The 15,983-nt window shown below is 35.5% G+C and overlaps 1 protein-coding gene across 1 annotated transcript; it reads right to left on the bottom strand.

Annotated features, from left to right (window-relative positions):
* Nucleotides 1-13,785: 13,785 nt before the first annotated feature.
* On the bottom strand, nucleotides 13,786-15,582 carry LOC145692527 (uncharacterized). Its single transcript, XM_081767834.1, has one exon. The coding sequence runs from the start codon at nucleotides 15,580-15,582 to the stop codon at nucleotides 13,786-13,788; it is 1,797 nt and encodes a 598-aa protein (XP_081623960.1).
* Between the last annotated feature and the right edge of the window lie 401 nt (nucleotides 15,583-15,983).

Here is a 15,983-nt window from a genome sequence, read left to right on the forward strand (position 1 = left end):
TAACCTTGGTTTATAAAGAAAATGTAGCAAATTATAATGATTATGTATTAGTGATCTCCTAAAGGAAGATTCGCAACCCAAAAATTTCCCACAATATTACCTTCTCTGTATGTAATTTGGAATTCGCAAAGAACAACTAATAACGCCCACTAAACAAACAGATAAAAATGTGTAAGGTAAGTAAGATTATACTTACACTTACTGTATGTCCTTGAATTTTATTTTTTTAAAGTATTTTCCTTCGCATAATTGCGATTTTTTTTATTGTTTTCATTCTTATTATGAAACCAGTCTTCGCACGGATGGAGAAAAATCCATTTCGCTTCTTGTACAACTACAAAGTTAGTGTAATGATGGGGTGCAACTACATTAAAACGCAAGAAATGTGCGGCTTAAAATATTTTAACTGAAATTTTAATTAGTACTAACATCTTGATTAAGAATTCATACCAGAAGTTGCAATATCTTCTAATAAGAAACATATGTAAGTACAGATGTTTATTACTGTACTGTGTTTATTACAAGGGATCAGTAAGCTCAGTGGTGGAGCGCTTATATCTATTCTGAGGGGGCATAGATGGCGTGGGTTAATGAAAACTTCACCCACTGACCCTTCATCTACTTTGACCAACGACCCATCATGACCTACTATATCTCATAATCCACCATTACCCACTCGGACTCACTCTTACCCACCACTTTCATCAGCTATTCTAACCCACAATTTACTCTCTCCTTCCGAAACTGATTAAAAAGTTCACACTTGTAACAAAATAAACATGTTCACTTATCACTGCACCAAATTTTACCGTCCTGAAAGAACACAAGAACATTTAAAATTTGTTTATCTTGTTGTGAATCACTACGGCCAATTACTCAAAAATCCCATCGTTGTAATGTTAGTAGATCTAATCTTTACAACATAAACAGTATGAGACATTTGCAGAATCGTAGCTAGAGATTTAGGCGCCCGGGGCGAAGTAGAATTCACTGTCCTCTTAAATTATTATTATTATTTATTTATTTATTTATTTATTTTTTACAAATAAAAGACGAAGTTTTTGTTGTTATGGTGCGCTGAATTTTTATCAAGGTCCTTGAACAGACCAATTGCAGCAACCAGAAGCGATCAATATGAGTAAGCGGTCTTATGTGTAAGAACTATTTTCAAGAATTCTTATTTTGGACTCCTTGTTAAACTTGATAAAACTACCTTTGATTGTATACAAATCCACTTGGAGAAGAGTAATGGAAATTTACAACTATTTACGAAGTTTCGTACTATCGATAAGAAATGAAATTTCAATATATTAGAAACTAAATGTTTTAAATGGGTAACAACATGAATTCCCAATAATAATTGTAAACTTTTGTAATTTTATTCTGTATGTGACCACATAAGTAGCATTTTAATTTCGATTTTTTTTATGGTAAAACCTATTTTGTGAAATGTAACGGAAATTCAGAAGGAGCCAACTTTGTGAGTTTCACGATATTGATCGATGGAGGTGAAGTGTATGTTTAATGTTTGTATTTAAAATCTAAAATATAGTTTGGTTACTACATAAATTTCCAATTATAGAAATTACTTAATTTCTTAATGATTGAAAATTCTGAATTATACATATGTATGATCTGTCAGGAAAGTAAATGTACACCTATTTTTCGAGTCTGGCATTCCTGCGCTCCATCCGTGGAGAGTATGAGAATTAAATCAATCAAATATTTACTGAGGGGCAAAAAGAAAAGTTTAATCTGAATAACACATTGCAGAGGGACACAAGCTGTGAATACGAATAGTGCATAATGTAAATTAAGGACGACACCGAAAGAGAAAGCCAGAAACATCTGTTAAACTTAGAAAAAAGAGTAAAAATTGTTGAAGTGGGAACATAAAACACAAATACAACAAATACGCCAAAAACTAAGCGTTCACCATGCTATGATGTTGGTGTAGTGGCTCAGGTGCTGGCTTACAAATGCAAAGGTCGCCAGTTCGAATCTTCGGTGAGGACATTTTAAAAATTTTTTGTTTATAATACATGCAGCTCATGAGAGATGGTAAAAGAGATCGTATTTAGTCTTTCGTAGCAATTATTATTGGTAAGGTTTAGTACTGATAATACTTTTTGTCTTTGCGTATTGCTTTTATTCTTTTCTTCATTTCAAAAGAGAAGAATATCCGAACAAATGCCACCAAAATTCTTCATATTTTGAATGTAAACGCCATTTGCAATTAGTAAAGAATAAAAATTGAACGTTCCGATGTAGCTGCAAAAAGTGAAAAGAAAAACATGGAAGTAAACCATACTCATGGTTATTAAAAATACAATTTCTACATGCCTTACACCTCCCGACCACGTCTCTACGTTAGCAAGTAAGAGGTTTGTGTTTAGGTCAGGCTGGTCAATACGTTTTGCAAAGGGGCCCTGTTTAGCTCTGACGCACCACAGGTGCGAGAAGGGAGCAAAACACTTTTTCTCTCTCCCTCTGTGTGTCTGTTTATCTATCTATCTGTATATATATATATATATATATATATATATATATATATATATATATATATATATATATATATATATATATATATATATATATATATATATATAACGCTATTTGTGAATGCCGTAACCACCCTAATTTTCAGCGGATTGAGATGAAACTTGGCACAAACATTAATTGTTGAAATATCTTCAGTTCGTTAACCAGAATAATCAGATGAAAATGTTCAAAATGGCGGCCCTTTAAACTCTTAAAAACTTCGAAGGGAAACAAATTTCCCCCATAAATGGGTATTCAGAAAGTTTGAATAACTTTTCCTCTTTTACTGAAATATTTGTGTGCAGAGACTTATTGAAATATTGGACCCGATTAATCGCATAAAGAATGTTCACGCCCTTTCGCTACGGTCAGGCTTTTTTTTTTTTTTTTTTTTTTTTTTTTGCAGGAGGTGGTTATTTTCGTATCGGAACAAGATGATTGCTAGTGATGATATGAAATTACACATTGAAAGTGAAGTAACTTGTGAAACGTGTTATTTGAAAGAATAATATAATAAATGTGCTTTCCTCTAACAGAGAGAGAGCGTGAATGGCGAGGAGTGTTATTTGGTTTGCTTTTTAGTAACACATTGCATTGCAAATAAAGGTAGGCAACATTAGTAGTAAGTAAAACAATAATAATAATAATAATAATAATAATAATAATAATAATAATAATAATAATAATAATAATAATAATAATAATAATAATAGGTGTTGTTTGTGGCAAGGCAATATCTTCCTCAATTCTTCTTCAAACGTAATGATTGTAACGCCATATCTCCCTTACAAACAAAATATTAGCAATTTATATCGAGAGAACGGGAAACTGTTGAGTGATGGGAGCAACGTTGGACAGTATGCACTCATAGTACTCAGAAAAATAAGCGATTTCAATGAAAAATGAACGAAGAGTCATTGCCGTGGGTAGCCATGGAGCCAAGCAGATCCCTCTTTAGGCAAGATGTCGATAACTTATATCGAGAGAACAGGAGGTGATAGTGAGATGGGACCAACGTTGGACACCGTGGACCCATAAGGCGCATCGAAAAAATTAGGGGGGCTGGCGCCAGCCAGCCTTACTTATTTCTACATAATAATATAAAATTATATTGTCGAAATACACACACGAGTTAGCTAGTAATATTTCATATTATTATTATTATTATTATCGACAGCGTCTTTTCATTACGTGTGCATGTTTGACATGAAGCCAAAGAAAAGATCCATCATTCGTAGAAAGAATAAGAATAGCCAGTTACTTTAATTGTGAACGACGGCGAAAAATACGAAAAGAGACAATACTTTCTCTCAAATGGATAAACAAATCAAGCCGAGATAGATTCCAACTTGCATGGACGGCGCGAACAGCCAGTTCATTGTCCACTTTTTTTTTTTTTTTTTTTTTTTTTTAACTGACTCACCGAACGTGTTTTAGTAACTTACTTATTGCTAATTTTACTTGCTTCACTCGTTTAACTTGCTTCTTCTAATAACTTATAACGACAGGGACACGAACACAGAAACATCGAGGACAGTTAAGAATCATAAATGCTCTCCCGGCGGGAATCGAACCCGGGACACCATGCACCAAAGGCGCACGTCCTAGCCACTACACCAGCGGGCAGGGCAATGCTCACTCTCTGTGTCGTTAGGGATTACGACCACTGTATTGCCAGCTATCACTTCTGTGGGTTGTATACTATGATCACATGTTTCTTCTTTGCTGGAAGAGTTAAACCTACATTCTATGTAATACATGAGGTATTTAGACCTACATGCTCTTCATATAATGTAATAAAAGTGTCATGCTGGGAATAAGAAAAAGAACATTCCTTGGACAAAACGGAAACTATTGGCATCAGAAATATTTATCTACGAGGCATGCGCAGTAGTATATTTCAGAATAGTTACTGTTTAGTTCAGTAAACGAAGAAAGGGGTATAAAAAAGCAAATATGTCGAGTCAACGAGATCGACCAGAGTTGACAGAGGCGAAGTAGTAATACAACAACTTCGTTAAATTGATAATTGGTTCTTTATTCTGTAGTAGATCGTATCACAACTTTACGGGAGAGCAGAGAAAGACTTACTAACGCTGTCCTATAGTATGCATTAGTAACACGATCATACAGACACAAATGGATGTAACTGTGAGTACTACAACTTGGATTTAACGAAAGCCGTTTAGATATTCAGTGGTTTGCAGGGTTGTATAAGACACAAAAAGTTAAGACACAATACAATTCTTCATACCTCAGCTTCCAGTAACTAGATACATGCAATTTCAGGATAGATACTGAAACTGCTGTCGGATTTTAATACATGACGTATTGCAGGATACAAAATGCTTTGCATTACTTGTTTGTTTGTAGACAGCTACTAGCTTAGTGTTCTGAAAGTTTGTGTATAAACTAGAGATAGCCAATTCCGGAATATTACTTTCCGGACTCCCGAAAGTAAAACCGGACAAATTCCGGAATTCGGAAAATTCCGATTTTGGAATAATTCCGGAATTCGGAAAATTCCGATTTTGGAATAATTCCGGAATTCGGAAAAATCCCGAATTTAGAAATTTCTGATTTCGTTTACATTCCGGAATTCGGAACAATCCGGATTTTTTTCGAAATCCGGATTTTTTCTCAATTCCGGAATTATCTAAATTCCGGATTCTTCCCAAGTTCCGGAATGCTTCTGAATTATGGAGTTTAACTGAATTCCATAATTTTCCGAAATCCGGAAAGTGAAAGTTCCGCTTCCAAAAAATGAATCATGGTGGAAATAAGTCTTTGACCAGGTAATGGCGACTGCTTTGAAAGAAATAGAGAGTATGATAATTCAATCTGTCATATTTGTAGTTTCGTGTGGAGAAAATACAAACTTGTGAACCAACGGTTTAAGGAAAACTCAAGTTATTAATGTAAACTTTTCGGACATCATAAAAGAAATACGAAAGACATTTTGAATCGAAGAAATATAACATACAAGTTTGCAAGCGGAGACAAAGAAACCTAACGTAAGCAGACTAAAGACGAATCGTTTACCGCGTAGCGATCAAGGTCGAGCTGTTTTCCAGGGCGAGTTTCGAGTTGAGTCGAGTTTGATAATGGCTCGCTCGCTCGTTCAGCTCGTTTTAACTTTTTTAAATAATGGCCTGATTAGACTGGAAAGCGAAAGCCATGAGAAATGTAAGCACTAATATGGAATACTTTTTAGTGCTGCTCACGACAGGGGTGCGTCTCGTCTCGTAATTTTAGTGCATCTCGTGGGGCAATTTTTGTGTATCTCGTCTCGTCTAGATAACGAGAAGACAAGGGTTTTTTTTTATTATTACGAGACAGCCTCAAGTGTCGTAATCACCAATATAAGTATATACTGTTGTTCTTAAAATCAAGGCTGAGACCTGAACTGTCGAATTTTTGAGCCCAAGCAGAAGACCAACTCGGGTAGCGATATCAACCGGCTCTGCTCGTATCAACTGAGCGAACATCTCGAGTCGGCTCGGTTGGGATGAGCCGATGACCCGATCCGGCTCAGTTGGAACGAGCCATCGACTCAGCTCAATTGAGCCGATGGCTCGAGCTTTCTCGGTTGGGATGGGTACCCTACTCGGCTCATGTAAACCGGTTCAAGCCAGCTAAGTTGAAATTAGTCCATCGGCACGTTTCGATTCAGCTCAACTAAGCCGATGGCTCAAATCGGCTCGGTTGGGTGAGCTGTTGGCTCGGCTCACTTCTTGGTTCGGTTCGATAGTGAATGAGCTGTAAGCCGAGCCGCTCGACCCGTTGAGAAGCCTAAACCCGGTCCCAGCTGTTTTGAACATGTTTGGCTGAAGCCTATAACTCTTAACAATTTTTGGCTCGAGCCCGAAAACTTGCCCCTTCGGAACTCAAACCCAGAACGTGACCGATGTCCTTCCCTCCTGAAGATTTCTCGACGACCGAGATCGACAGTCAATTAGCTTTTACTATTCAGATACAAACCGTATATCTTTTAAAGATTATACACGGTGTTGATATAATAATAATAATAATAATAATAATAATAATAATAATAATAATAATAATAATAATAATAATAATAATAATAATAATAATAATAATAATAATAATAAAAGCTTTAAACTTGCCGTTGAAATTAGGCAAAACTTACTTAAAAGTTGAGATTTCGGGGAAAGGGTTCAGTACCTTCAAGACAGTGGCGTAGGGAAGGGGGCCCGGAGGGGCCGGCCCCCCCAAAGAGGTCCGATAATGTACTTTGGTACTTTGATGATTGTAATTTTTTTTATATATTTTTATGTTTATATATTTTTTGTTTGTAATTTTTCTATATGTGCCTGTAACAGCACTTGCCCCCCCCCAAACACACATCCTGGCTACGCTACTGCTCCAAGACAAACCTCTGCAACTACCAATATTTTAAACTACAACGTTCCATTGAAGTTTCATGTAGAAAGTATTCTACTGTATGTTTTAAGGAAAATAACTGTAATAAATATAACTGAATATCACGCAACACTAAGGCATATAATAAACTAATTTTTAGGATATGCGGAGGTAAATATACACATACATACAAAATACCAACACATAGCATAATTCAATGACCTCTGAAATATAATGTAACGAAATAGCCTATGAGATTCAGTCTACAGAGCAATTGTTACTTAAAGAATGGACATACACTATTTCGATAATCGAGACAAGAAGGGAAATGTTTACGATACTTTTCGTCTCGTCTCGATTCTCATCTCCAAAGAGAGACGAAAATTTTGAGTTGGTCTTGACCCGTCTCGAATGTAAAATGTTAATTCTCATGTTATTTTATTTGTTTTAGAAACGAGATGAGAAAATCCTCTTCTCGTGAGCAACATTAAACCAAACCGAAATATTCTTTCCAAATGTCACGCTTCTGCTTGTAATGGTATGACCTGAGCGATAATTAGCTCCTAGCTTTTAATCTTCTACGAGATAATAATAATAATAATAATAATAATAATAATAATAATAATAATAATAATTATTATTATTATTATTATTATTATTATTATTATTATTATTATTATTATTCCTGAAGATTTGATAGTTCAAATATTGCATCCGAGTATTCAAATATCTGAATATAATAAAACATATGTTATCGCTGATCAATCGCCATCAAAATCCTAAAGTAAAAAAAAAAAAAACCTTAACAATGTGCATTCGCACAAGCACCTTGACCACTCAACCGCGATCGCTATGCGGTAAAAGATTCGTTTTTAGTTTGATTACGTAAGGTTTCTTTGTCTCCGCTTGCAAACTTGTATGTTATATTTCTTCGGTTCAAAATTTCTTTCGTATTTCTTTTATGAAGTCGGAAAAGTTTACATTAATAACTTGAGTTGTTCTTAAACCGCTGGTTCACAAGTTTGTTTTTTCTCTACACGAAACTATAAATATGACAGATTGAATTCTCATACACCCCATTTCTTTCAAAGAAGTCGCCATTACCTGGTCAAAGACTTATTTCCGCCACGATTCATATTAACCAAAATAATTTCATTTTTCGGAAGCGGAACTTTCACTTTCCGGATTTCGGAAAATTATGAAATTCAGTTAAACATAGGAATTCAGAATAATTTCGGAACTCGGAAACAATCCAGAATTTAGAAAATTCCGGAATTGAGAAAGACTCCAGATTTCGAAAAAAATCGGATGTTTCCGAATTCCGGAATATTAAAGAAATCAGAAATTTCTAAATTCCGGATTTTTCCGAATTCCGGAATTATTCCAAAATCGGAATTTTCCGAATTCCGGAATTTGTCCGGTTTTACTTTCGGGAGTCCGGAAAGTAATAATTCCGGAATTGACTATCCCTAGTTTATACCCAACCTTTCGGAACACTAAGCTAGTAGCTGTCTACAAACAAACATGTAATGCAAAGCATTTTGTATCCTGCAATACGTCATGTATTAAAATCCGACAGCAGTTTCAGTATCTATCCTGAAATTGCATGTATCTAGTTACTGGAAGCTGAGGTATGAAGAATTGTATTGTGTCTTAACTTTTTGTGTCTTATACAACCCTGCAAACCACTGAATATCTAAACGGCTTTCGTTAAATCCAAGTTGTAGTACTCACAGTTACATCCATTTGTGTCTGTATGATCGTGTTACTAATGCATACTATAGGACAGCGTTAGTAAGTCTTTCTCTGCTCTCCCGTAAAGTTGTGATACGATCTACTACAGAATAAAGAACCAATTATCAATTTAACGAAGTTGTTGTATTACTACTTCGCCTCTGTCAACTCTGGTCGATCTCGTTGACTCGACATATTTGCTTTTTTATACCCCTTTCTTCGTTTACTGAACTAAACAGTAACTATTCTGAAATATACTACTGCGCATGCCTCGTAGATAAATATTTCTGATGCCAATAGTTTCCGTTTTGTCCAAGGAATGTTCTTTTTCTTATTCCCAGCATGACACTTTTATTACATTATATGAAGAGCATGTAGGTCTAAATACCTCATGTATTACATAGAATGTAGGTTTAACTCTTCCAGCAAAGAAGAAACATGTGATCATAGTATACAACCCACAGAAGTGATAGCTGGCAATACAGTGGTCGTAATCCCTAACGACACAGAGAGTGAGCATTGCCCTGCCCGCTGGTGTAGTGGCTAGGACGTGCGCCTTTGGTGCAGGGTGTCCCGGGTTCGATTCCCGGCGGGAGAGCATTTATGATTTTTAACTGTCCTCGATGTTTCTGTGTTCGTGTCCCTGTCGTTATAAGTTATTAGAAGAAGCAAGTTAAACGAGTGAAGCAAGTAAAATTAGCAATAAGTAAGTTACTAAAACACGTTCGGTGAGTCAGTTAAAAAAAAAAAAAAAAAAAAGTGGACAATGAACTGGCTGTTCGCGCCGTCCATGCAAGTTGGAATCTATCTCGACTTGATTTGTTTATCCATTTGAGAGAAAGTATTGTTTCTTTTCGCTAAGGTTGTCTCTTTTCGTATTTTTCGCCGTCGTTCACAATTAAAGTAACTGGCTATTCTTATTCTTTCTACGAATGATGGATCTTCTCTTTGGCTTCATGTCAAACATGCACACGTAATGAAAAGACGCTGTCGGTAATAATAATAATAATAATAATAATAATATGAAATATTACTAGCTAACTCGTGTGTGTATTTCGACAATATAATTTTATATTATTATGTGGAAATAAGTAAGGCTGGCTGGCGCCCGCCCCCCTAATTTTTTCGATGCGCCTTATGGGTCCACGGTGTCCAACGTTGGTCCCATCTCACTATCACCTCCTGTTCTCTCGATATAAGTTATCGACATCTTGCCTAAAGAGGGCTCTGTTTGGCTCCATGACTACCCACGGCAATGACTCTTCGTTCATTTTTCGTTGAAGTCGCTTATTTTTCTGAGTACTATGAGTGCATACTGTCCAACGTTGCTCCCATCACTCAACCGTTTCCCGTTCTCTCGATATAAATTGCTAATATTTTGTTTGTAAGGGAGATATGGCGTTACAATCATTACGTTTGAAGAAGAATTGAGGAAGATATTGCCTTGCCACAAACAACACCTATTATTATTATTATTATTATTATTATTATTATTATTATTATTATTATTATTGTTTTACTTACTACTAATGTTGCCTACCTTTATTTGCAATGCAATGTGTTACTAAAAAGCAAACCAAATAACACTCCTCGCCATTCACGCTCTCACTGTGTTAGAGGAAAGCACATTTATTATATTATTCTTTCAAATAACACGTTTCACAAGTTACTTCACTTTCAATGTGTAATTTCACATCATCACTAGCAATCATCTTGTTCCGATACGAAAATAACCCCCTCCTGCAAAAAAAAAAAAAAAAAAAAAAAGCCTGACCGTAGCGAAAGGGCGTGAACATTCTTTATGCGATTAATCGGGTCCAATATTTCAATAAGTCTCTGCACACAAATATTTCAGTAAAAGAGGAAAAGTTATTCAAACTTTCTGAATACCCATTTATGGGGGAAATTTGGTTCCCTTCGAAGTTTTTAAGAATTTAAAGGGCCGCCATTTTGAACATTTTCGTCTGATTATTCTGGTTAACGAACTGAAGATATTTCAACAATTAATGTTTGTGCCAAGTTTCATCTCAATCCGCTGAAAATTAGGGTAGTTACGGCATTCACAAATAGCGTTATATATATATATATATATATATATACAGATAGATAGATAAACAGACACACAGAGGGAGAGAGAAAAAGTGTTTTGCTCCCTTCTCGCACCTGTGGTGCGTCAGAGCTAAACAGGGCCCCTTTGCAAAACGTATTGACCAGCCTGACCTAAACACAAACCTCTTACTTGCTAACGTAGAAACGTGGTCGGGAGGTGTAAGGCATGTAGAAATTGTATTTTTAATAACCATGAGTTTGGTTTACTTCCATGTTTTTCTTTTTACTTTTTGCAGCTACATCGGAACGTTCAATTTTTATTCTTTACTAATTGCAAATAGCGTTTACATTCAAAATATATGAGGAATTTTGGTGGCATTTGTTCGGATATTTTTCTCTTTTGAAATGAAGAAAAGAATAAAAGCAATACGCAAAGACAAAAAGTATTATCAGTACTAAACCTTACCAATAATAATTGCTACGAAAGACTAAATACGATCTCTTTTACCATCTCTCATGAGCTGCATGTATTATAAACAAAAATTTTTAAAAATGTCCTCACCGAAGATTCGAACTGGCGACCTTTGCATTTGTAAGCCAGCACCCTAGCCACTACACCAACATCATAGCATGGTGAACGTTTAGTTTTCGGCGTATTTGTTGTATTTGTGTTTTATGTTCCCACTTCAACAATTTTTACTCTTTTTTCTAAGTTTAACAGCTGTTTCTGGCTTTCTCTTTCGGTGTCGTCCTTTATTTACACTATGCACTATTCGTATTCACAGCTTGTGTCCTTTTGCAATGTCTTATTCAGATTAAACTTTTCTTTTTGCCCCTCAGTCAACATTTGATTGAATTAATTCTCATACTCTCCACGGATGGAGAGCAGGAATGCCAGACTCGAAAAACAGGTGTACATTTACTTTCCTGACAGATCATACAATAAAATCCTAGCGATACAAATAGTTGAAGGAGAAGTGATCCCAATAAATTCCTTCAAATTGGAAGCATTTCATGTCAAACAATAAAAAATAATAATAACAATAAATAAATAATCACTGGTTGCGATCTTTGAAAAAATACGAAATTCATTAAGTTCTGACCCATTAAGCCCCTATTCTACAACTGCTTCAAGTTCGAAAATCTTATTATCCCCTTGTTTATCTTTATTTTTAATATTCCCGTTCAAAGAGCAGCTTGCGTGGCATGGGCGCCAACAGAGGGGGGCAAGAAGGGGCAATTGCCCTCCTTGGATTATCGACTTTTATAGGCTCTTCTGGTGACAAAAGTTTGAGTTTAATTGCTTTCAGAAGCTGAACATGAGATTTAAAAAAAAAAAAAAAATCCCGGTTAATGGTGCAGTATTCAGAATGGATATAAGACTTTTTTTTCTAAAAGGCAAAACGATGAGAATAGCGTTCTCCGAATTCCGGAATCGAGCAAGCTGAAAGTAATAGAAAGGTATTTTATATATTATCTTCCATCTTTTTCTGCACAACACATGATATATCTCTTCGAGGTGATTAATTAAACTCGGTGTGTTCCTTGATCTGTTAGACTTTCGTGTCAAGGCTGGAGGCACTCCACCTTATGCAGAGTCGTTTTGACGTATGATTAGCGTCATACTAAAGGCCTAACTACTGCAGGAAACATATGTTAGTCGAACTCTTTAGTAGAGCACTAATCTCTCGTCAGAACGACTCTGCATAAGGCTCACTGTGTTCAAAGAACACATTGAAGGACGATTGGCAATGCGAAATATACTTCACAATGAATTCAAAATGAATTGATTTCAGTTGTGAAAATGAATTTTAAAATGTTTTAGTTAATTAAGCAAATAACCATCAAATAGTTAATAAGAAAATCATTCTGAGTAATTGCTGATGAAAGTGTGGACATTTTTGGTGTAGAGCAGTTGTCAGTAGGAATTATATATTTAGACTCAACTCTAAATCAACCCAAAATAGAAGAATTCCTTGGTTTTGTGGCTCTACAGGAACTTAATGCAAAGGCAATTGTAACTGAAGTTCTATCCTTTTTGTCAAAATGTGACCTTGATATGTCGAAATTATGTGGACAGAGTTACGACGGATGCGTCACAATGGTAGGAGTGGAAGGTGGTGTGAACAAAATAATACAAAAACAATATCCTAAGGCGTTATTTCTTCACTGTACTAGTCATAAATTAAGTTTGGTTATTAATGGCACTAATAAAGTTAAACACATTCGAAATTCAGTTGCAACTATGCAAAATAGAATTTTTTTTTCTTTTTGTGAAAGGTCTGTCAGAAAAATCTTGTTCCTAATGTGTCTCTCTTCTGTGAAATATGGTCTGCAAAGAACAAAAGCAGCAGAATATTTTAGAAAAAATCTCAGAAATAGTGAATTGCCTAAAACAGCTGTCCTCTGATGGAAACAGAAGCTAGCAACAAAGTTCTCATTGCGTACACACATTCTTCCGAGTCGTCTGGTACATTTATAATATCAATGCACGTCATGGCCAAATACAGTGCTATTTTAGAGCCAACTACAAATGTCCTACCGAGAGAGGCAATAAATCTTTGAAAGGTACAAGATCACATTGAAGTTATTTTGGACATGTTTGAAAATCATCGCTGAGATGTCACCAACTTTCACAACTAGTACATGGGGTCCTCGGCTCGATCCCAGCTCGTGCCAAGTGAACTTTGTTTTGGACAAACACCGTGTGCGTGGGTTTAATCGGGGTTCTTCCGTTTTCTCTTATTTTCTTCATTCCACCTGTTCGTGGACTGTATTATTTTGAACACAAAGTTCGTTGTACAATATACTATTTATTATATTGTAAACACACAACTAAATACAATAATTGCTATGCATAAGCAACTACACACTATGCAGTCACACACGCCACGTTGACACTTATAAAGCACTATAAATTCTCCAGTGGTGCCAAATACAAAACAAAAGAATAATGAAATGCGGCCGAACATACCGCCCACCTTGAACTATCATTTCAACACTACATATTATTCTACACATTACTCTACACTACACATTTTACATATTATTCTTCATTAAATGGAAGAGGAGAAATTTTTACAATTGGTCGTTTGAAAACACCTTTGCTAGTGTTTTAACAATATTATCTACACCAGGATGAACAGCAACTACTCTTGCTAAATTCCAATGTTGAGGAGATGTCTTATCTTCCTTTACTAATACTAAATCATTGACCTTGATATTAGCACGTTTATACCACCACTTTGGCCTTTGTTGCAGCCGAGACAAATATTCTGTTTGCCAACGGTTCCAAAAATGTTGGACCAATCTTTGAGTTAATTGCCAGCGTGATATATGATTGATTTTTAATTCACACAAATTTGGTTCAGGTATTGCTACTAATGCATCGTGAATTAAAAAATGACCAGGAGTTAATACCTGATAGTCATTAGGATTAGAAGATAGAGCAGTTAATGGTCTAGAATTTAAACATGCTTTAATCTGACACAAAACTGTATACATTTCTTCAAATGTGAGTATAGTGTTACCAACTACACGTCTCAAGTGGTACTTGACAGACTTTACACCAGCTTCCCATATGCCTCCAAAGTGAGGTGAGGATGGTGGATTAAAATGCCAATTTATAGATTGCATACTGAGGTAATTATATACAGACTCTTTTGAATCATCATTCGTTACAAGTTTCAGTGAGGATTTTAATTCTCTGTTTGCACCTATGAAATTTGAACCACAATCACTGTAAATATCAGTAGGTTTTCCCCTTCTAGCTATAAAACGTTTCAAAGCTGCAATAAATGACTCTGTTGAAGCATCACTTACCAATTCTAAATGGATTGCTTTGACACTGAAACAAATGAAGAGTGCTACATAACCTTTGAACAATTTTGAATTTCGACTTTTCATATTATTTAATATTAGTGGACCTGCATAATCTAAACCGCAATGCAAAAATGGACGAGTTGGTGTTACTCTACCAACAGGAAGTTGACCCATTAATTGAGAGGCTGTTACACTTGACTGTTTGTGACATATTACACAACTTTTTACAATCTTCCTTACAAAGTCACGACCACCAATAATCCAAAACTTTTGATGCAAAACAGATAAAAGTAACTGTGAACCTGCATGAAGATGCTTTATATGTTCAGATTTTACAAGAAGTTCTGTAATTCTAGCATGTTTTGGAAGTAAGATAGGATATTTGAAATCATATGTTACACTAACATTTTGCAAGCGACCTCCAACTCTCATGACATCATTTTCATCAAGAAATGGATTTAAACACAATAGTTTGCTATTATAAGGCAAAGGTTTTTTCATACGTAAGTATTTTATCTCAAGTGGATATTCTGATTCTTGAGCTTGTTTTATCCAATGCATTAATGCATTTGACAACTCCTTTATAGTTAATGGTCCACTACATCTTAACTCCTGTTTACTTTTGCTATTCCTAATAAATCTTTTACACCAAACAGTAACACGAACTAACCTAGATAATGATGAAAATTTATCTACTATTGTACAGTCAACCTTAATGTGCATGTTAACAGTTGAGGACTTTTGCTCACATTGAACAGAATATAGATTTTTGCAATTAATATTTACAATAGGTAACTCTGATTCCATCAACCACTTTGGCCCATTCCACCATAGTGAATAAGACTCTAATTGTGACGGATTCAAACCACGAGAACTACAATCAGCTGGGTTGTCTTTGCTCGATGTGTGCGCCCATTTAATAAAAATTGATTGTTGGATTTCAGATACCCGGTTAGCCACAAATGTTTTCCATTTACTCGGACATGAAGAAAGCCATGCTAACACAATTGTAGAATCTGTGTAACAGACAACCTGTTCAAACTTGATTAACATCGCCTTAATGACCGTATTGACTAATCTACATAACAATACTGCAGCACACAATTCTAACCTAGGTATTGATATTTGCTTTATAGGGGCAACTTTGGTCTTTGCAGCAATTAGGTATACTTGCACATTTCCAGATGTATCTATACAACGTACATATGCTACTGCAGCATACGCCTTTTCACTAGCATCTGAGAACCCAATTAGATCATATTTCACAATATTTTCAGAAGAAATACACCTTTTGATCTTAATCTATCTCAACAATGGCAATTCTTGACAATATACTTCCCACGAGCGAGCAATATCATTCGGAAGTACGTCATCCCATTTAATTTTTAATTTCCATAATGATTGTAGCAACAATTTTGCAACAATGGATACTGGAGATAACCAACCAAGCGGAT

Source organism: Thermobia domestica, chromosome 8, assembly GCF_964235325.1.
Source record: "Thermobia domestica chromosome 8, izTheDome1.hap1.1, whole genome shotgun sequence".
In the NCBI taxonomy this organism is placed as follows: domain Eukaryota; kingdom Metazoa; phylum Arthropoda; class Insecta; order Zygentoma; family Lepismatidae; genus Thermobia; species Thermobia domestica.